Source organism: Gossypium hirsutum, chromosome A03, assembly GCF_007990345.1.
Source record: "Gossypium hirsutum isolate 1008001.06 chromosome A03, Gossypium_hirsutum_v2.1, whole genome shotgun sequence".
Taxonomy (NCBI): Eukaryota; Viridiplantae; Streptophyta; class Magnoliopsida; order Malvales; family Malvaceae; genus Gossypium; species Gossypium hirsutum.
In genome coordinates, this window is record NC_053426.1 from 111625358 (window position 1) to 111647568 (window position 22211).

At 33.3% G+C, this 22211-nt stretch overlaps 2 protein-coding genes across 2 annotated transcripts; one reads left to right on the top strand and one right to left on the bottom strand.

Annotated features, from left to right (window-relative positions):
• Positions 1–820: 820 nt before the first annotated feature.
• On the top strand, positions 821–10112 carry LOC107927856 (MLO-like protein 4). The gene is made up of 16 exons (XM_041102480.1): positions 821–1299; positions 1838–1895; positions 1996–2098; positions 7202–7325; positions 7390–7506; positions 7718–7778; positions 7886–7977; positions 8105–8179; positions 8288–8373; positions 8491–8540; positions 8662–8702; positions 8796–8966; positions 9056–9091; positions 9172–9239; positions 9317–9377; positions 9493–10112. The coding sequence occupies exons 1-16, from the start codon at positions 1162–1164 to the stop codon at positions 9919–9921; spliced, it is 1710 nt and encodes a 569-aa protein (XP_040958414.1). The 5' UTR covers positions 821–1161; the 3' UTR covers positions 9922–10112.
• Positions 10113–11330: 1218 nt separating this feature from the next.
• LOC107928016 (ferredoxin) lies at positions 11331–12279 on the bottom strand. Its single transcript, XM_016859175.2, has one exon. The coding sequence runs from the start codon at positions 11986–11988 to the stop codon at positions 11551–11553; it is 438 nt and encodes a 145-aa protein (XP_016714664.2). The 5' UTR covers positions 11989–12279; the 3' UTR covers positions 11331–11550.
• Between the last annotated feature and the right edge of the window lie 9932 nt (positions 12280–22211).

Genomic DNA, 22211 nt, shown 5'->3' on the forward strand with positions numbered 1-22211 from the left:
AACATTATTACCAATGCAGGAGGACGTGGGTTTGAGTGCACCGAAGCACATTACTTTTTAGCATTGTGTTAAAAAAAACAGATATAATTAAAAGGGTAAATCTACAAAATCACTAAAATATAAGAGTTGATAGTACAATTTGGTCATAATTTAACAATGATTAATTGTTCTTCAATAATTATTTTTATGGTAGCAATTAATAAACTTTTTTGGATCATGTGGTCTGCTTTGTAATTCTCCCCCCAAAAAAGAATAATTAAATTTTGTACGTGAACTAATATTTATAATTTTATATTAATCAAGGACCTTGAAAACTTATTATTTTATTAAAAGAAACAAATAATAATTTCCATTCTCGGATTCTACAGAAATATGCATGCATGAGCTTTATTATTTATTTTGTCAGATCTTCAAGGTCAAATTCTAAGAAAGGTCCTTATATTATATATTTTTGACAAATTTAGTCTTTTTCATTATAATTTAATCATTTTTAGTCCTTTAATTTTTGAAACGTGTATTTTAAATCTTAAAGTCAACCTTTTCTGTTAATTTAGTCCAATAATTTGACAAAGTTAAGCAAAAAAAATGATAAAAAAATAGAGAAAGTAAAACAGTTAAAAAAACATAATATAAGGACTTTTTATAGAATTTTACCAAACCTCAATTATTTTTTGCCAGCCAATTATATAATATATAAATAAAGGATCTTCATAGCTGAAAAAGCACCCAGAAGAGTTTAAAAAAAAAAAAAACAGACTTTCATCCTCCCATGTGAGTAGGTTGGATTTGGTGAAGCATCAAAAAAAGAAGGAAGATTATTAAATTCTTTTTATTAGAATCGATTTTCAATGCAAAACGAAAGTGGGTCTGTTTGCAAATTCACAAACAACGACAAATCAATAATCATTAAACTAATTGTTCATGAACACTTTCCATGTTCTCTCTCTCTCAATCTAAATGACCATTTTAAACAAATAAAAAAAAGTTTAAATTTTTCCCTTGAATCCCCATTGTTTAATCTCTTTACTACAAACCCCTATTTCCTTGTTTCCAGGATCTTTCGTGTTTTCTTTTGCCAACTGGGTTCTTTATTTTCTCTCTAAAGGTTTCTTTTTTTATAACAATGGCGTTAACATGAAGTGAGAAAGTTAAGGTTTTTCAATGGAAGAAAACATGGGGAAGATGATGATGGAAGGAAGGTCTTTAGCTGAGACCCCCACTTATACTGTTGCTACTGTTATTACAGTATTAGTTTTTGTTTGTTTTTTGGTTGAACGCTCCATTTATAGATTTGGAAAGGTACGTAGCTCTGGGAAAATGAAAGTTTTGTTGTTTTGGTTCATTTAAAGGTAGCTATAGATTTATATGATATGTTTGGTTTCTGGGAAAATGTGGAAAACATGATAGAAACTCTGGTTTTGAATGCCGACTGTTGAACTACTCCATTGTTTAGCTTAAATGAATTAAATTTTTTCTTGTTCTGGAGAAATCATGGTGGCCAGAGACGTATTTTGCCATTGTACGTTAGTACGAGGCATACGTGTTATTGTTTGATTATTTCATCACATATATCAGCTTTTAACAGTATAAATGGTTGAAAATTTTAACTGAAAGTACCAATTTTCTATTTGATATAAGGATTAATTTACTCATTTATAAGTAGAAGGTGTAAAATGTAATCCTAATACTAGCACAGGGGCCTCCATAGTGAATTTGGGTCTTTTCTCTTTTGTTTCATTTTCTATTTTATGTGCATTGACTTAATGAAACATATACAGAAACATGACTTTTAGTAATTTGCTTTATTTTATCTGAATTTGATTCTTATTCTGTATAGTGGTTAAAGAAAACAAGGCGAAAAGCTTTATTTGCTTCATTGGAGAAGATTAAGGAAGGTGAGTAAGCATTTCATCGAGGTCGGGGTCATTTCGGTTGATAATGGAAGCATTGTTCATGTTATGATTTTTGAGTAATTTGGTTCTTTCTTCATGTTAGAGTTGATGTTGCTCGGTCTTATATCGTTGTTGTTAGCACAATGGGCGCGATGGATCTCGGAGATTTGTGTAGATTCATCTCTTTTCTCTAGCAGGTTCTATACATGCTCTGTTGCGGAAAGGATCGATTCGAGAACTCCGATATGACTACAAGTAAATTGACCGGAACGAAAAATAAAGTGAACACAAGGATTTACGTGGTTCGGCTTTAATGCCTACGTCCACGGGCAGAGGCGAAAAGAAATTTCACTATAACAAGATGAAGATTACAAGTGTTTTACACTCAAGACACAACCCGAGAACCTCACAACTCTCAACCCCTATAGAAAACCCGAAAGCTAAAATCCTAGCTTTCAAAGAACAAGCTTTGCTCTCTCTTGGTTTGGGATGATGAATATGGCTAATGAACCTCTCTATTTATAAGAGAGTTCAAGGACATAATTGTCCAAAACTTTGGCAAAGATTTGTGGTTGAAAATGGACACCAACAACCATCCACTAATCCACTACCACCAACAACCCACTACCAACAACAACAATCCACTACCAATTTTAAGCCATTTCTTAACAAATCTCCACCTTGGCTTGAAATTTACCAAGCTGAACATCATAGTGAATTCCTCGAACTGGATCACCTCTTCCAAACGCCTCTCTGGCGCTAATCAATCCCGAATACCTATCAAGTCCATGCAATGCTTGAACTTATATGCAGGGATCACCTTAGTTAACATATCTGCAGGATTCTTCTCGGTAGCAACCTTGCTGATAACAATGTCACCTTGCGTAACATGTTCCCGAACAAAATGATATCTGACATCAATGTGTTTGGTCCGTTCATGAAACATCTGATTTTTAGTCAGATGTATGGCACTCTGGCTATCGCAAAATACAACAGTGAAATCCTGTTGTAAACCCAAACTGCTTACTAGACCTTTCATCCACAATGCTTCTTTCACTGCTTCTGCTAACGCCATATATTCCGCCTCAGTCGTAGATAAGGCTACGGTAGACTGTAACACAGCTTTCCAACTAATGGCTCCTCCAGAATAAGTGAAAACATAACCCGTCAGAGATCTTCTTTTGTCCAGATCTCCAGCATAATCAGAGTCCACATAGCCCGTGACACTGCTAGTGCAGTCACTCTGATCATATACCAAGCATAAATCTGCAGAACCTCTCAAGTACCTGAGAATCCATTTCACGGCCTGCCAGTGTTCCTTGCCAGGACAACTCATGTATCTGCTGACCACACTAACTGCATGTGAAATGTCTGGACGAGTGCAAACCATTGCATACATCACGCTTCCAACTGCACTCGAGTATGGAATGTGAGACATTTGCTGCTTTTCTTCATCAGATTGTGGTGACAACTCTGCAGAGAGTTTGAAATGTGGTGCCAACGGAGTACTCACAGTTTTCGCTTTATCCATGCCGAAGCGTTGAAGAACCTTTTCAATGTAGTTCTTCTGCGACACACGAAGCTTGCCCGCCTTGCGATCTCTGTGAATATCCATGCCCAAAATTTTCTTGGCAGCACCCAGATCCTTCATCTCGAACTCACCACTCAACTGCGACTTTAACTTGTTGATTTCCGACATGTTTTTGGAAGCAATTAACATGTCATCAACATACAGCAACAAATAAATGTGCGAACCATCTGAGAGCTTCCGATGATAGACACAAGCATCATAGTCACATCTTGTGTAACCATGCTGAATCATGAAGCTATCAAACCGCTTGTACCACTGCCTTGGGGATTGTTTCAATCCATATAAAGACTTCTTTAATAGACAGACATGGTCTTCTTTACCAGGAACTGTAAAACCCTCTGGTTGACGCATGTAGATTGTTTCCTCGAGCTCACCATGCAAGAACGCCGTTTTTACGTCAAGCTGCTCAAGTTCTAGATCAGACTTGGCCACCATGGCAAGTAATACACGAATGGAAGAATGCTTTACGACTGGGGAGAAAACTTCATTGTAGTCAATCCCCTCTTTCTGAGTGAAGCCTTTAGCAACCAATCGTGCCTTGAATCTAGTTGCTTCAACCCCTAGGATGCCTTCCTTTTTCTTGAAGACCCATTTGCAACCAACTATCTTCTGGTTACTTGGCGGCTTAACCAACTCCCAAGTATGGTTCTTGTGAAGAGATTCTATCTCCTCACTCATAGCAATTGCCCACTGTGCCGACTCATCACACGTGACAGCCTCATTATAACTGGAAGGTTCTATACCAATGGACTCCGCCACACTGAGCGCGAAAGACACCAGATTAGCGTAACGCGGATTTGGTTTGATTTGTCTCTTCGTTCTTCCAGTGGCAATGCTATATGGTTTTTCTTGAGGTGACTCATCTTCATCGGAATCTTGCACCTCAACTTGATCATCCTGGACTGAAGTACCTTCCGTAGGAATTGGAGCGTCCACCTGACACTCCACCTGCTTCTCAACACCGTGATCTCCCATTCTATCTGACTCCTCCTTTTCCCGGGAATTTGTGGTGGATCGAAGCATGGATGACTCATCAAAAGTCACATCTCTGCTGATGATGAACTTGGACGAAACCGGATCAGGACACCACAACCTGTATCCTTTCACCCCTTGGCCGTATCCAAGAAATATGCATTTCTTCGCCCTCGGTTTGAGTTTTCCCTCATTTACATGAGCATACGCAGGGCAGCCAAACACTCTTAAACCAGTGTAATCAGCAGGAGAACCAGACCATACTTCCTCAGGAGTCTTCAGCTCAATAGCTGTTGACGGAGATCTGTTAACCAAATAACAAGCAGTATTAACAGCTTCAGCCCAAAATTCTTCACCGAGCCCAGCATTTGATCGCATGCAACGAGCTCGCTCCAAGAGAGTTCTATTCATGCGTTCTGCAACTCCATTTTGTTGTGGTGTTCGACGAACAGTGCGGTGTCTCACTATTCCTTCATTTTTGCAGAACTCATTGAATTCACCTGAGCAAAACTCCAAGCCATTATCCGTCCGGAATCGCTTGATCTTCTTTCCTGTTTGATTTTCGATCAAAGCTTTAAATTGCTTGAAGTTGATGAGAACCTCATACTTGCTCTTCAGAAAATACACCCAAACCTTTCTCGAGTAATCATCGATAAAGGTAAGCAGATATCTGTAACCACCTTTAGAAATTGTCGGAGAAGGCCCCCAAAGGTCAGAATGGAAGTAATCCACTGTGCCTTTTGTCTTGTGAATCCCAGTGCTGAACTTTACCCGAGTCTGCTTACCGAAGACGCAGTGCTCACAGAAATTCAACTTTCCTGTACACTGCCCAGACAATAATCCTCGTTTGCTTAGCACCGATAAGCCTCTCTCGCTCATATGCCCGAGCCGCATATGCCATAACTTCGTGGTGTCAGAATCTAGATCATCTGATGATGACACTCCCGCAACACCTGTAACCGAGGAACCATCGAGGAAGTAAAGGCCCCGCTCCAAATTACCACGTATCACAGTCAAAGCACCCGAGAATACCTTGAGAACTCCACCTTCAGCAGAGTACCGAAAGCCTTTCTTGTCCAACGTACTCAAAGAGATCAAATTTTTCTTCATTTCTGGAATGTGCCGAACATCAGTTAGAGTTCTAACAATACCGTCAAACATCTTTATACGAACTGTGCCAATCCCCATGACTTGACATGCGTGGTCATTTCCCATTAGTACTGAACCAGAATGCTTCTCGTATGTTGAGAATGCATCTTTCGAAGTACTTATATGAAATGTAGCTCCCGTATCAAGAATCCATCTCCCACCAGCGTAAGAGTCGGATACTGCAAGAACGATCTCGGCATCACTTGAAGAATCTGCATCAGCTACATTCGCACGATCATTTTGTTGCTCCTGTGATTCTGATTTCTCCTTCCTTTTCGGACAATCTACCTTCATGTGCCCGTACTTCTTACAGTAGTAGCACTGTATTCTCTTCTTGGACTGCGATCTAGGATGGCTTTTACTTGAACTTCCACCCTTTGCCTTGGATCTTCCTCGAGCAACCAAGCCTTCGCCTTCATTGTTTTCGACCACCTTACCAGTGATTTTCTTCCTCAACTCACTGGAACTTAAGGCATTTTTCACCTCCTCTAGAGTCAGGTCATCACGACCGTACATCATTGTATCAACAAAATTCTCATACGAGGGAGGCAAAGAACACAAAACAATTATTGCTTGGTCCTCATCATCGATTTTGTTATCGATATTATTCAAATCCATGATAATGGAATTGAATTTATCCAGGTGCTGGGAAACAGGTGTACCTTCCTCCATCTTCAGGGCATAGAGTCTTTGCTTGAGGTAGAGCCGGTTCGTCAATGACTTCGTCATGTACTTGCTCTCTAACCGGAGCCACAAACCGGACGCGGTTTTCTCATCCGCTACTTCTCGTAGCACTTCATCTCCTAGACATAGCAGAATAGCACTATGTGCTCTTTCTAGCATGTCATCCTTTTGCTCTTCCGAAAGCGTGCTTGGTAATTTATCTTTACCAGACAATGCTTTTAGCAATCCTTGTTGAACCAGCACTGCCCGCATCTTGATGCGCCATAAACTGAAACTATTTTTCCCGGTAAATTTCTCGACATCATACTTAGTCGATGAAACACTTGTAGCCATAATTTGGAACCTTTGAATGAATGATAATATTTTCTTCCTGATGTGAAAGATCAGACAAAGCTGCAGTCACAGGGCAATTCAGAAAATATTATCACTCCTTCAACTACGCTCTGATACCAATTTGTTGCGGAAAGGATCGATTCGAGAACTCCGATATGACTACAAGTAAATTGACCGGAACGAAAAATAAAGTGAACACAAGGATTTACGTGGTTCGGCTTTAATGCCTACGTCCACGGGCAGAGGCGAAAAGAAATTTCACTATAACAAGATGAAGATTACAAGTGTTTTACACTCAAGACACAACCCGAGAACCTCACAACTCTCAACCCCTATAGAAAACCCGAAAGCTAAAATCCTAGCTTTCAAAGAACAAGCTTTGCTCTCTCTTGGTTTGGGATGATGAATATGGCTAATGAACCTCTCTATTTATAAGAGAGTTCAAGGACATAATTGTCCAAAACTTTGGCAAAGATTTGTGGTTGAAAATGGACACCAACAACCATCCACTAATCCACTACCACCAACAACCCACTACCAACAACAACAATCCACTACCAATTTTAAGCCATTTCTTAACATGCTCCGAGATGGATTATGACATGAAATACAACATGTTTCTTGAAAGTACTTCGTCTTTCCCGAATGAGAGTGTCGTTCCTCCGAAAGGACTAAATACTCTTGCATCACATCAATGTGGCGAGGTAAAATCACTGCTCGTTTTAGTGTCATTCAATTTGTTGTCTTACCAATAATGGTTGAATACAGGGTCGTGAACCGTTTGTGTCATTTGAAGGCCTTGAGCAACTTCACCGGTTTTTATTCGTTCTTGGTATCACTCATGTCCTCTATAGTTGTCTAGCAGTTGGCCTGGCTATGAGCAAGGTACGGTACAGTCTCTATCTTTCTAATAACCTGAGATTCAATCGAATTCTGCATGAAAGTTGAACATCACCATGGTCTTGTGTAGCTCGATTTAGATGACTTTTTTGTAGTTTTGTTGATTTGCATTGTGTATGTATTGCTTATATCGTATGAAATGATGTCCCCTGTATCGGAAAAGTGGTTAATGATGGTGCATTCCGTATCGATGCAGATTTATAGCTGGAGAAAATGGGAAAACCAAGCCAACTCCATAGCTGATGGGAATTTACAAGGTATGTAATGAAATGATGATAAACATGGCCTAATGGCCGTTCCTCGAAACTAGTTTTCGTTTTATCATGGGTACTTTTTTGCCGATTACGACTTCCCTTTTGCGTAGCAAAGAGAAACAAAGTGATGAGGCGACAAACTACCTTTGTTTTCCATCACACATCTCATCCATGGAGCAGGAGTCGGATTCTCATTTGGATGGTGATTCCCATTCTCGATGTTTTCATCTTTAAATCGCGATTGCATGCTCGTTAGATTATCTCTTATATTTCCCGATACCGTTTCATTTCAGTCTTTTAGTTATTGATTTCATGGTTTGTGCGTACAGCTTTGCTTCCTACGGCAGTTTAAGAGCTCCATAAGGAAATCCGATTATCTCGCACTACGTCTCGGTTTCATTACCGTGGGTTATTTATGTTCCCTTCATTACCTATGTTGCTTACTTTCTCAGTTTACCATTCGCCGAGCTTGTTATAACTATATATTCTCATTTTTGTGATTGACTTTTCAGAAGCACAAGCTACCATTGTCGTATGATTTCCATAAGTATATGGTCCGAAGCATGGAAGACGAGTTTCATGGCATGCTCGGTATTAGGTAAGTGCTCATACAAATTGGATTTCTATTTTGGATCGTATTTTGCTTGCTATGTCTCGATGCCGGTTATATATTTTGATACAAATCAATGTAATGGAATTGTGTTTCGGTTTGCAGCTGGGCGCTTTGGGGATATGCAATAATTTGCATCTTTGTGAACATTCATGGTAACCATACTTCCTTTTTGTTTCTTTGTATATATGTTTCGGTTTTACTTCCTGAATCAAATAACAGAAAAAACCGGCCATTCTTTGTGATTTCGGTTTTACTTTGCCTTATTTGCTTCAGGATTGAATATTTACTTCTGGCTATCTTTCATCCCTGCCATTGTAAGTACTTATCGACTCAAACCCGAAATTTGTTCTCGGAAAAAACGATGGAAATGAGACAATGTCTTACGAATTTATTTCAAATGTTCGAAGCTTGTGATGTTAGTCGGGACGAAACTTCAGCATGTTGTTTCCTCATTAGCACTCGAGATCAAGGAACAAACCGGTCCACCTACTGGAGCGCAAGTAAAACCACGAGACGATTTGTTTTGGTTCGGGAAACCGGATATATTACTCAGGTTGATTCAGTTCATCATTTTTCAGGTAAGACCCTATGCTTTACATATTATGTCTTGTGTATGATTCGGATTAGTATCGATATCCGGTTTTATCCTCGTTTTTTGTTCATGCAGAATGCCTTTGAGATGGCCACCTTTCTTTGGTCATTGGTAAGCTTTATGTTCTAGCCCGTTTTCGTTTAGACTATGAATATATCATTTGCTAATTTTCGTATTCTCGATTTGTCTAGTGGGGATTCGAGCAAAGATCGTGCTTTATGAAAAACCATCTTATGATAGTCTTCCGATTGACTTCGGGGTACGTTTTACAGATTCAATAGGAAATTTTAATAAACATTTTTGACTATAATGTGATTTCAATTTTCGTAAATGCAGGGTTATCGTTCAATTCTGGTGTAGCTATAGCACGGTGCCTTTGAATGTAATCGTCACACAGGTTCAGAAAACTTTACTTTTTCATCACATTGCATAGCTCTTCTTCGTGTTATCTTGTCCAAACCCGACAAGTATGCATACCCAACATCTTAACTCGATATATGCATGTTTTTCAGATGGGATCACGATGTAAGAAAGCCTTAGTTGCCGAAAGCGTACGGGAATCACTTCATAGTTGGCGTAAAAGAGTGAAACATAAGTCCAAACGTGAATCCGTACACTCACACACCGCGAGATCCGTGTGTTCGCTCGAATCAATCATTGATGATGAGAGGGACGAAATCACCGTCGGGACTTTATCGAGAAGTTCGTCCATGGAATCGTTGAATCAAGTAACGATAACGTCTTCAGAACAGGCTGCGGCCATTCTCGGGACGTCCAATGCCGCACAAGATGCGGTCTCGTCGAGGGTGGAGGAGTACTTATCGGAGTCTATAAACATTACTACATCACAGCCATTAACCATTGATGAAGAAGAAGATAATCAAGGCATTGCTGAAGAAACAAAAGTTGACACTCTATATGACTTGTTTCAAAGATCCTGAATTAATTTTAAAAGGTTTAATTTTGCTCCCAGTCCCTGTACGAAATTGTGCCTAAAGTACAGGAACTGGTAGTGAATTTAGACCGTGTAAAAATATTTATATTTTCTTACAACCTTCTTTAACATAATTGTAACCTTAAATTTAGCCTTTAGATGAAAGCAATATCAAAAACGACTTCATCCCAAATTTAACGAGGGAATTTACTTGAAAAGTCTCTCTATTATGGTAACTTGATCAAATTAGTCCCTTTACTGCATTTCTTCTTGGTTTTTTTTGTCCCATTATAATTAATCTGTGAAACTAATGAACAAATATAATTTTAGTGATGAAAATCGTCTTTCCGAATTACAATTCAGGTTTATTTTTTTTAAATTTAATTCGAATAAATTTATTCAATTCGAAAAAAAATTAAATTAAATTAAGATAATAAAATAAAACTATCAATTTAATTAATTCGAATTCTTTTACTCAATTCAACCGAATGCTTGCAAAACCCTTGATCCTAGTAAAAAAAATCATATTATTTTAAAAAAATTCTTATTTTTAATTTAATATTTAATATTTTTTAATTATTAAAATTTTATATACATTTATTTTAACATTTTTAATGTTTATATTATACAGATTAAATTTTTTATGTGTTTAAAATTATAAAGTATATAAAAATAACATTATATTTAATATATATAAATTTGCATAATACATATATATCTATATAAATATATTTACAAATATTAAATAAATAATATTAAATAAATTTTAAATATAAAATATTAATGCACAAATTGATACAAAATGCTTAGGTGAAAATTTATACCATTATAATATAAAATTTAAAAAATTATATATTTTAATATTATTCATACATCGTACAATTAAAATTAAACGCGACCAATACAAATCAAAATTTTAATCGAAATTAAACGCGATAAATACGAATTGAAATTTTAATCTATGCAAAAATGAAAATTGTTCATTAGGTGCACCTTGCTCCTCGTACGAATATTGGACCACTAGTCAACACCAACCCTTGTGATTCGCCACTTTGGTTATTTAATTTGTATTATTTTATTTAAATATAATTAAATATTTATTATAATTTTTTTCCTTTATATTGAGTTTTAATTTATGTTAAATTTTAAATTTTGAATTTTAAATTTTTTATAGTGTAATAAAGTTATTAATATTTATTAATAATTTTTTTATCTAATTAAAATATATCATAACTTTTTATGAGTTTGGCTTCTCCGATTAAAAAATTATTAAAATTAAAATATATAAAATTTAATTCAACTCTTATATCGGTTTATACCGGTTTTCATCCGCATTGATCTTTCTATCGGTTTTTGGTCCGACCGAACAAACATCAATTGGAGAGAGAGAGAGAGAGATATGTAAGAATGTTAGGGTTAACAACAATGTTGATTTATTACTACTACAAATGAAGAAAAAGCCTTAAAAAATAAAGCATGAAATGCCATTACAAATGAACTCATTAAAGGCTCCCACAAGCAGGGACATGAACATCATCCCTCCGACCAAACTGAACAAACATAAATCAAACAGACAGGAAAAAGATGATTAAATCTTGGTCTAGTTGATGATTATATTATATAGTATCATATATAATTAAGCGGTAAGCTGTTCCTCCTTGTGGGTCTCAATAACAACATCACTCTGAGGGTAAGCAACACAAGTGAGGACAAAACCTGCAGCAATCTGGTCATCATCAAGGAAATTACCGTCGGATTGATCGACGGAGCCTTGCTTAATCATTCCGGCACACGAAGAACAAGACCCAGCCCTACACGAGAACGGAAGATCAATGCCTTCTTCCTCAGCTTGGTCAACGATGTAAACGTCGTCGGGGCACACGAATTCTTGGGGTCCTTCGGGTGTTAACAGTGTCACTTTGTATGCAGCCATGGTGAGACGGCCATTTCGTTGGGGTTTTAGCCCGAAAAGAGATTGGTTGAAAGGAAGGGAGCTTAGGGTTTTCGGGGCCGGGTGGCCGCGGAGGAAAGAGGTGGTGGCTACGGCGGTGGAGAGGGAAGCTGTGGAGGCCATTTTTTAAGTGGAATTTTGAGGGTTTCAATTCAAAGGCTAAACTGGCTATGGCAGTGGTAGCTTTGCAAGGGGTGTTGATAACGAGGGAAGGTGTGGTTTAGGATGAAGTATCAAGTGGCATCGACTGGATGCTTGTTCGCCACGTGGCTAACTGCATGGCTTGCATTATCTATCTTTATATTTTTTTCTTATCATCCACCACATACGAATCATCTTATTTCATTGGTGAACGTGGTCGCCACAATCCTCCCATGATACCTTTTTTTCGGTAGATGTAAAACTTTATTTGTATTTGTGAATTGAGTATTAGATTGATACGTTAATATTAGAGGACGTGAGTTTGACTACTACGTTGAAATATATTATTTTTTATTTATGGGTTAGAGATGAGATTATTTTTATATTTTTTCATAATTTTTTATATTATTAATATTTTAATAATCTAATCATCACATTTCATGTTTTATTCATGTGAATTATTTATAATCAAATTTGACATAAATTAAAAATTCTTAACCATTCGTTTTATGTAAAAAAGGAAATATATATTGATATAGATAAGATTTTATGTCGATATAATAGAAATATTGGACTGATTAGAAAATTTACATGTATGGCAAATATAAATTCAACAATTAAATTGTAAATTTGTATAAAAAATTATAAAACCGTATAAAACACTTAAAGTGGATCCCTCCCTAATTTAAAATATGTGAATGAAATTGTAAATACATGTAATATATAGATATTTTGGAATTTGGATATGATGGTAAAATTTAAAAGAACTATTATTTTTTATGTGTTAGATTCTAATTGTCTACATAATAGCTATATACGCGTTTACCACTCTAATCTCAACCCGTATTTAAGACCCAAGCTAATAGTTAGGTTAACAGAAAAACTTAATTGATATGATATTGTTACTTTGTATAGGGGTGAGCAAAATTCAATAAAAATTGACTTAATCAACTTAATCGACACATTGGGTTTTGTCGATTTTGATTAAATTGACTGTGTCTATTAAATCAATTAATGGCTAGAATAGTTAAATTAATCGATTATCAATTATTGAAATTCATAACCGAATCAACGGACTTAAATAAAAATTATTTTTATTTTAAATATATAATAATTGCATATAATATGTTTTTATTTTATATGTAATATATTAATTTTAATTTATTTTAAACTAGGAGGAGAGAAAGTTACACCACAAATTTAGTGAGGAAATGTAACCCAACAACAGCATCCTATCCTTTTGTTTTCAGAGGCTTTTAGTTCATTGATAAGAAATGATTGGATAAAACTAATCCAATGAGCTAATATTACAAACCCAAAATTGGAAATTGGAAATGAAAATAATTTATGACCACAATTTGCATTCCTCAAAACATAATCTCAATTGTATTTTTGAAAATTGGTTTGTTTAATTGGTTGTATATAATTAAAAATATAAGTATAGGTCTAACCTATAATTTTTTTAATAATTTTATTATAGATTTTAATTATATCTGATTTTTTTTGACACAATGTCTAGAACTATTCATAATCTCTCCCCAATTCATAAATAAGAGGATAATGTATTGAAGTGCACTCGAATCCACGTCCTCCTGTATTGGCAACAATACTCATGCTAATAAAACTAAAACTCTGTCGGTATTTCTATTTGTGATTTAAATAAGAGTTCTGTTATGGCAAATTCTTACTAATGTTCTTACAAGTTAGCATCCTGCGTTGCAGCTCACGTCGATTCAACGTAACGAGTCTCGTGTATGTCTCAAATCTTCACTGCAACTCCAGGCTCAGGGTCACGACTGCTCATCAATTTCGCGTTGTGAACTTCATTGTTGTTTCAGTGCAGTTCCACAATTCGGGGATCTTTTACCTATGAAATGAGCACAAACAACATAAGATTATTCTTGAATATTAAAAATTCATGAAACATGCAAAAAAATGCACTAAATCCATAAGTTATGATGCATAAAAACACTTCTAAAACATTGGCTTTTATTCAAAGCAAGCCAAGAATAAGCATGAAATGAGTGTTAAAACATGTATCAATTACTTACTCATTATACATCAGTCTCAAGTACACTTTTATTGGAGACTCACGTATGATAATTGTGCATGATAAGACTCGAACTTGAGTACTTAGTACTTAAAGTTGCCAACAATATCAAAGTTTCATCCGAAAGAACAAAGATATTTAAGTATCTTAATTTAAGAAAAAAATTGATCAAGGACAATAATACTATATGTGATAATAGAATATCGATAATGGTAATGTATCACAAAGAAAAGAAAGAAAAGTAGGGGCAGAGGAAAATAAATTTTACTATGCCGAATTCGAATGATACAAGAGAAGAAACGACTACGTCTATTTATAGATTTGTAAAACCATATTCTGATCAAAGTTAAATAGAAATAATGTAGTAAGATTAAAGCACATTATTCTAATCAACCTCAAATAGATGTAGTATACTTCTATACAAATTTCACTTATATTTTATTTTAATAAGAATTTGGTTTACATATCTTTAATACTATATCAAAAATGGCAAGAGAGTATACCTTTATTTGTTTTCAAATCCCAAAGTATACTATGTTATATCGTATAGGTTAGGTTAAGTTTGGATTAGGTTAAATTCCAAAGTAGATTGTTTGTACCAATTACACGGGTCTAATGCAAATCTACTTGTAACTTGCATCTAGCAAGCCAATGTAACTTCAAATAATGATTTTTTGAAGACTTTAAATGTGATAGAACTTTCTTTATCAAAGAGATTTGATTTCCATAAAAGACTATACCGAGAATATCTCTACTAATTGTAATCCATGTTGAAGACTTCATTAAGCTAAATTCAAGGAGATAAAGATACACATTGATTGTAATTAAGCAGGCCGACACATGTTTATCTAGGAGAGTGTTTGTTTTAGTTTTATGTACAAGATCGAGAGCACTTTTCTTATTTAGGCGAGAAACTTATTTTAGTGCAAATTTATTATAAGCAAGTTGTTTTCATTGTTCAATTTGCAACTAAGCTTTTAAGGGGAAAATTTTAGTGGAGAGAGTGATCTAAATTGTGTATAAGAGTGAGATTGTAACTTGATGAGTGAGTTAGACTAAAATTACGTCTTGTACAAATTGTTTTATAGTGAGTTACTCTGTCGGCTTTAATGTCCCAAGCTTTTGCTATAACAACATTTAAGACAAATTTTATATGTATTATATGTTCTAAAAAAAATAGTGAAAATATGATTGAATTTTTTTTCAAAAACTTGCAAAATACTCAAAAATATGTTTTAAATGTGTCTTAATTTATCTATATATTTTTGGGGTTAATATCAAATTGTTCTAAACTTTGTTGAAAATGTTCAAGATGAAAAAAAAATGCTTTTTTCTTGTTTTGAACCTTTGATGGCAATTTTACAAGGTATTAAAGTCTTAAAACTCTTCTCCTAAGCTTTGATTACCGCCGTTACCTTAAGTTGTGTACAAAAGCTTTGATTACCGCCGTTACCTTAAGTTGTGTACAAAGTGTAACACCCCTAACCCACATCCGTCGCCGGAACAAGGTTACAGGATGTTACCGGAGTTTACAGAATAATTACACATAATTTCACTATTTACTTATGTTCATGTCAAAGCTGTCCACACGAGTTATAGTCACTAAATTACTTATATCAGGACCTATGAAACTCTAAATTAAGATCCGCTAATTTTCCCTGAAACTAGACTCAGGTATCTTCTTACCATAAAATTTTCACAATTTTTTGTTAAACCAACAAGTACAGTTTATTCTTTAAAGTTACCCCTATTTCGCTGTCAGATAGTTCCGACCCCTCTTCACTAAAGATTAATTATTTCCTCATACGAAATTTGGATAATGTTCTTGTTTATTTCTTTTGAAAATAGACTCATTAAGGATTTTAATCATATAAATTTAAGCCCCTAATTATTTTTATTCAATTTATTATGATTTTCCAAAATCATAATAAGGGAAACCGAAATCATTTTGACCTTGTCTCACAAAAATTCAAATATATCATAATATAAAATTTTTTTATTACACCATTTCTTCTATGTAAAACTAGACTCAATATGATTTAATTTCATATTTTATTCAACCTCTAAGTCGATTTCCACAATTTTTGGTGATTTTTTCAAAGTTAAACTACTGCTGCTGTCCAAAGCTGTTTTAGTGAAAAATGTTGATAACTAAGTTTATAACACCTTCACTTCCTTTCAATTAAACCCTATACATGTCATATAAACCTTAAGATGCATAATATAACGTACCGAAGTAATCTCGATAGTGTGCCCTGATGTGTTGATCCGATTTGCCGACCTCACATCAATATACAAAGAACATTAAATACACAGGAGTAAGCTTATGTAAGCTTAGTAAGTTCATAGGCTTGAAACATAAATCTTACCAAAATACCATAGCAATTCAATAAACAAGTATTATACATATATCTCCTGCCATCCACAATTTCACACGATGAATTCATTTCATTGAGCTCAATTTCAAACATCAAATATCCAATCGTATTCCAGCATTTAGCTTCAACTATCACTTACCAACACTTGTCAAATTAGAGAACGTCTTACGGATTTAAGTACATCGTGATCTGAAGCCCGAAGTCTAGCTGAAGCACATAAATGCTAAACGGAAGCCCGAAGGCTAACTGAAGCACACAAGTGCTAAACGGAAGCCCGAAGGCTAACTGAAGCTCATCAGAGCTAAACTGAAACCCCAAAAGGGTTAACTGAAACTCATATGAGTTAACGAAAGCTCGTAAAAGCTAAACGGAAAGCAAACAAGAGAATTTGCAACAAATGCTGAATCTCGATTTACTTGGGTAATTTACCGTCAATTCATCTTTTTCACAGAACGGTCGTACTCATTTCCTGCGTTCTGCTAAATTTAAACTTTTGCTTCGATTTTCATATTATTACAATATTCATGATTCAATAACAAATACATATACAATAATACATTTAACCATTCTTAGTTTAGCAAATAATTATGAAAGTTCAACCATATGAACTTACCTGGGCCAATTTGTAGAAGTTATGGAAATTCAGGGACTAATAAAAAATTTCCTCTATTCCACGTTTTCTTCGGATTCTCGATCTATAATATAGAATTTTCCATTCATTAGCATTCATTTCAGATCTAATTCACTTCACAATTTATGCCCCTTCAATTTTTGAAATTACACTTTTACCCCAAATTTTACAGTTTTTACAATTTAGTCCTTACTCAATTCACCCATCAATTGAACTAATTTTTCCCAATTAACACTTTATTTTATCATTATAAACTATTGCATAACTTTTGATATTCTGAATTTCAACACCAACCTCTAATTCACAACTTTTTCACAATTAGGTCCTAAATACCATTTTCTATCAAAATTACTTAATAAAACCACCTTAATATGAAATTACTTAATAATTAATCATAAAATTCCCTCACCCAAGCAAGGGTAACTTCCTATTTCACCCACCAAATCAAAAACTGATGAATTCTATAAGTGGACCTAATTGTAAAAGTCATAAAAACATAAAAATTATCAAGAAAAAGCAAGAATTAAACTCACATGATCTAAAAATATGAAAAACCAGCTTACTCTAGACCTCCTATGGCGTTTTTTCTAATAAAATATGAAGAGATCTCTAGATTTTTCGATTTTGTCTTTATTTTATATGTTAAAATTGTAAAATTTTCAATTTTACCCTTATTTCCCTTATTTTTCTGCTGATTTTCTTGCCCTTGCCGTCCAACCTATTCACTTTTAGGATTAATTTCCCTTTAAATCCTCTTTCTTTTAACACTTGAGCTATTTAATCGTTCTAGCAAATTTTACATTTGTTACAATTTAGTCTTTTTTATTTAATTGACTACCCAAACGTTAAAATTTCTCAACCAAATTTTAATACTAACTTAATAACACTCAATAAATATTTTTAAAAATATTTATGGCTCGATTTTCAAATTTGAGGTCTCAATACCTCCTTTTCAACCCGATTTACCTAATTAATTCTTTTAATTCACCAAATTCACATATTCACAAATTCTTATAATTCCTTACTTGACTCATAAATATTAAATTACTATCTTGTTCAATCTTACTTGTCGGATTTTGTGAATTCACTGTTTCCAACACCACTGAAAATTGGGCTGTTACACAAAGTCTTAGGGTTAGACTAATATAACAGATAACCAATCAAATTATCATTAATAAAATTATAATTCATACGAACTTACCTCGACAACTATGGTTGCAATAACAAAGTTGAAGTCCAATCCAAACTTTAGTTTTTCCATGATTTAATTTCGGTTGTTGTTTATCTTGATCCAAATAGATAATTTCATTCAATTAAGTACTTCAAATAACTTCAAGTATTCAATTCAATCAATAATTCACATTATCATAAAATTATAAATTTACCCTCCTATTTTAACTTTTTCACAAATTAGTCCTTAAGCTCAAAACTTGTAAAAATACTATTTTTACCTTCCATGCATGCTAACCGAACCTCTTAGAACTAATAACAACCCATTCAAGACATCATCTCATAATGTTACCATGAAATTTCACTATTTTAATTAATTAATCCCTAAACACAATTTTACCAAAAATCACTTAACAAAACATGTTCATTTGACAATCAAATTTACTAATCTATCAATTAACATCACAAATTCATCAATTTCATTCCTAACATATCCCTCAAACTTTAACAATTGTACAAATTAATCCCCCGGCTAAGTAGTTTAAGTTAAAATGAGTTCAAAAACATAAAAATCACTAAAAACGGGGCTCAAATGCATACCATGCATGAAGGAAACTCAAAACCAAAGCTTTCTCCCCTCCTTCAATGGCTATTTATCTGAAAACAAGAAAAATGAAAAGAAGATGATAGCTTTGTTTTGTTTATTTCATGATTTTTTATTATTTACTCATTTACCCTTATATTATAACTTAAAAACTAACATAAACATGTCCATATTTGTCCACCATCAACATATATGGTATAATTACAATCAAAGTTCATTAATTCATCTCAGTCCATTTAACTAATAGAACTCAACTTTTACACATTTTTCAATGCAGTCCTTTTTACCTAATTAACCATTTAAATTAAGAAAATTTTATACTACCTTAAATAACTCACTTGTCGAAGTCATGGTCTCGAAACCACTATGTAACGACCCAAAATCCGTGGGCACCGGAAAAGTGTGTTATCGGGCCTCCGTCTTAGTGAAATAAGTTCGAAAATAATTATTAAAAAATATTTATGAGTCCAGTGGTGTGTCTAATTAGGTTTTAATTAAGTAAATTTAGCTTAATTTAGAGTAATTAGTAAAAAGGATTAAATTGAATAAGAGGTAAAAGTTTAATTCTAAAGCAATAGAAAGTAAAAAGGGCCAAAATGGCAAATATGCTATTAACTAATGGTTGAGGCGGCATAAACGTATTAAAAATTTAAGATTTTATTTAAATTATATATATTGTATTATATTATATTATATAATTGATTATTATATTATTAATTGTTATGGTTTTATATTATTATTATTATTCTTATTATTATTATTATTAAATAAATTAAATAGTAGAGAATTGTATGGTAATAAAAAAAATATTGGTATATTTGTAATGAATAGATACATGTGTACTTGTTATAAAATAATCTGTTTACTTAACATTAAAGTAATAGATAATTAGATTAAATTATATTATTGATAATTAAATAATTATATCATAAGATTTTTTTATGTTAAATAAAGTATGATTATGACAAGTGTAAGGTGATAAAAATATACATATGTAATGATAATATTTATACAATTATAATATTTTATTTAAATTAGTAGATATTTATTATTTATTATTATTAAAATTAAGAGATATTTAATAATTAAATAATTATCAAATAAGATTTTTATGTGATAATTAAATAAAATTATGACAAATGTAGGGTGGTGATATTGGACAAATGTAAAACATGTGTGTCTATATATATAAAATAAAAAGAAATAAAGCATAAAATAAATAAAAACAAAACAAACAGAATAGAAAACAGAAGCATTCGAAAACAGGGGAGAAAAAGAGAAAAAAAAAAGGGAAAGAAATAGAAAAAGGAAAAATTAGAGATTTAAAGCTTGAAGCTTTGATTGGTAAGTCAATTAAGTCCTTTTTAGTTAATTTTGATGTTTTAGAAGCTTTAGAATAAAGTTTTGTTGAATTTAAGTTGAAATTTTGAAAGTTAATAGATTTTTTACTAGGGTTTATGTTGAACAAATGATGGAATTGGGGGTTTATTTGATAGAAATTTTGATTGGAATTGAATAAATGATTGAATTGTAAACTAAGTTATAAGTTTTGAGTTTTAGGGATTAAATTGAAATAAACTCGAAATTATGAAAATACGATAAAAATTAAATAGTTAGATGTGAGTTTGGCAAGAAATTGAGTAGCAAAAAGGTATAAATTGAGAAAGAAAAATAAATAGGTTTAGTTGGGATTAAATTGGAATTAAAGTAAAAGTTAGATAAAAATTTCAGCATTTAAATTGTGTTATGCTAATAATTGTGAAATTATTTTAATTGTTCGTAGCTAATATCAAGCCTGAAGCATTGGCCCAAAAAGGAAAAGGAAAGATCGTCGATGATTAAATCCGAAGAAAATTTTGGTTTGTATCACTATAACTCAAGCTTTATAATTAATATGTGTTTAATTTAATATGAATGTGTGGTAAGTATTTTAAGGTAAGTATTTAATGAACTGATAAAATTTGTGATTGGGTATTAAAATTGAGATTGATACTGAACTGAATTATGGGATACTGAATATTGTTTTGAATACCGAATTGAACTATGAAATTACTGAATAATGTTACGTATATTGCATTGAACTGTAAAATTTCTAATGAAGTGAATTACAGTATTACTGTGAAAATTGATCAAAATAATAAATTATAATTAATATTGAATCGAAATGGAAATTGTACTGAAAAATGATTTAAATACCCTATTAACTAGTCGGGCTAGTCGGATATAGTTGGCATGCCATAGGATATGGAAGAGTACGGGTTTTGCCGGCTTACTGATCAGGCACTTATGTGCCGACTACTGTTACTGTTACCGATTCGACACTTTGTGTGTCGAATACTGTTACCGTTACTGTTACAGATTCAACACTTTGTGTGTTGAATACTATTACTGTTACTGCTACTGCTACCGTTACTGATTACTGATTAGGTACTGTGTACCGTTAAGGCACATTGTGCCATACTGATGTGTTGGTTGGAATCCGTGTATCCGCCGAGTCCGAGTCAAGTTAATAGGGGCAAATGAAATAAATCTACTGATAAAACTAAATTTGAAGGATATAGCATATGTGAAAAGTTGAGAATTGAAATAAAGAAATAAGAATGATATATATATAATCGAATGATAACATAAAAAGGTTAAATTGTTCATTAAGTGATGATAATTGTAATGTAAAAGTAAGTGTGCGATTTAATGTATTTAATTATAAACTGAATTATAGTGATACCACTGAGTATATGCATACTCAGCGTACGGTTGTTTCCGTGCGCAGGTTGTAGAAGTCAAGTACTGAACCAGTATCCAAAGTCAGACCCTACTTCAGCAAACTTTTTGGTGATGTATATTTCCTTTTGGTAATGTGGCTTGTACATAAGATGTGTATAAAAGGTTATTATGTTTTGAATATAAATGGTTTAAAATATTAGTATTACAAGTCTAAGAATTATAATGAAAAAGTTTATCCATTTCAATTTAATTAGTACAATGATAAATTTAAATTGATATTATATTGATTAAGTTGATTAGAAATATTTAGAATAGAAAATGAATGTGTGAAATAATTTGGTTGAATTGGTTATGCTTGAAATGGATATGGTTTTAATTGCAGGGGGATTTATGTAAAAATAAGGAGAAATGCTGTCGAAATTTATAATAAAAAAATGGAGTACTTAAAACAAGTCTCGTTTCACTTAAATGTATGCTTTAGACTTTGAGAGTTCAATATAGGAATTTAGTAATTAAATTATGCTATGAAGGTTGTTTTATTTGTGAATTATTCATAAGTTGTCTGATACGTCTGGTAATGCCTCATAACTCTGTTCTGGCGACGGTTCGGGGTTAGGGGGTGTTACACACTACTTCTAACACCACTGG

Bases quoted from the DNA above. Each gene is read 5' to 3' on its own strand.
- LOC107927856 (XM_041102480.1), top strand. From the start codon at position 1,162: ATGGAAGAAAACATGGGGAAGATGATGATGGAAGGAAGGTCTTTAGCT. The intron at 8,967-9,055 runs GTAAGACCCTAT...TTGTTCATGCAG, and splicing joins TTCAGTTCATCATTTTTCAG to AATGCCTTTGAGATGGCCAC. The intron at 9,378-9,492 runs GTTCAGAAAACT...CATGTTTTTCAG, and splicing joins TGAATGTAATCGTCACACAG to ATGGGATCACGATGTAAGAA.
- LOC107928016 (XM_016859175.2), bottom strand. From the start codon at position 11,988: ATGGCCTCCACAGCTTCCCTCTCCACCGCCGTAGCCACCACCTCTTTC.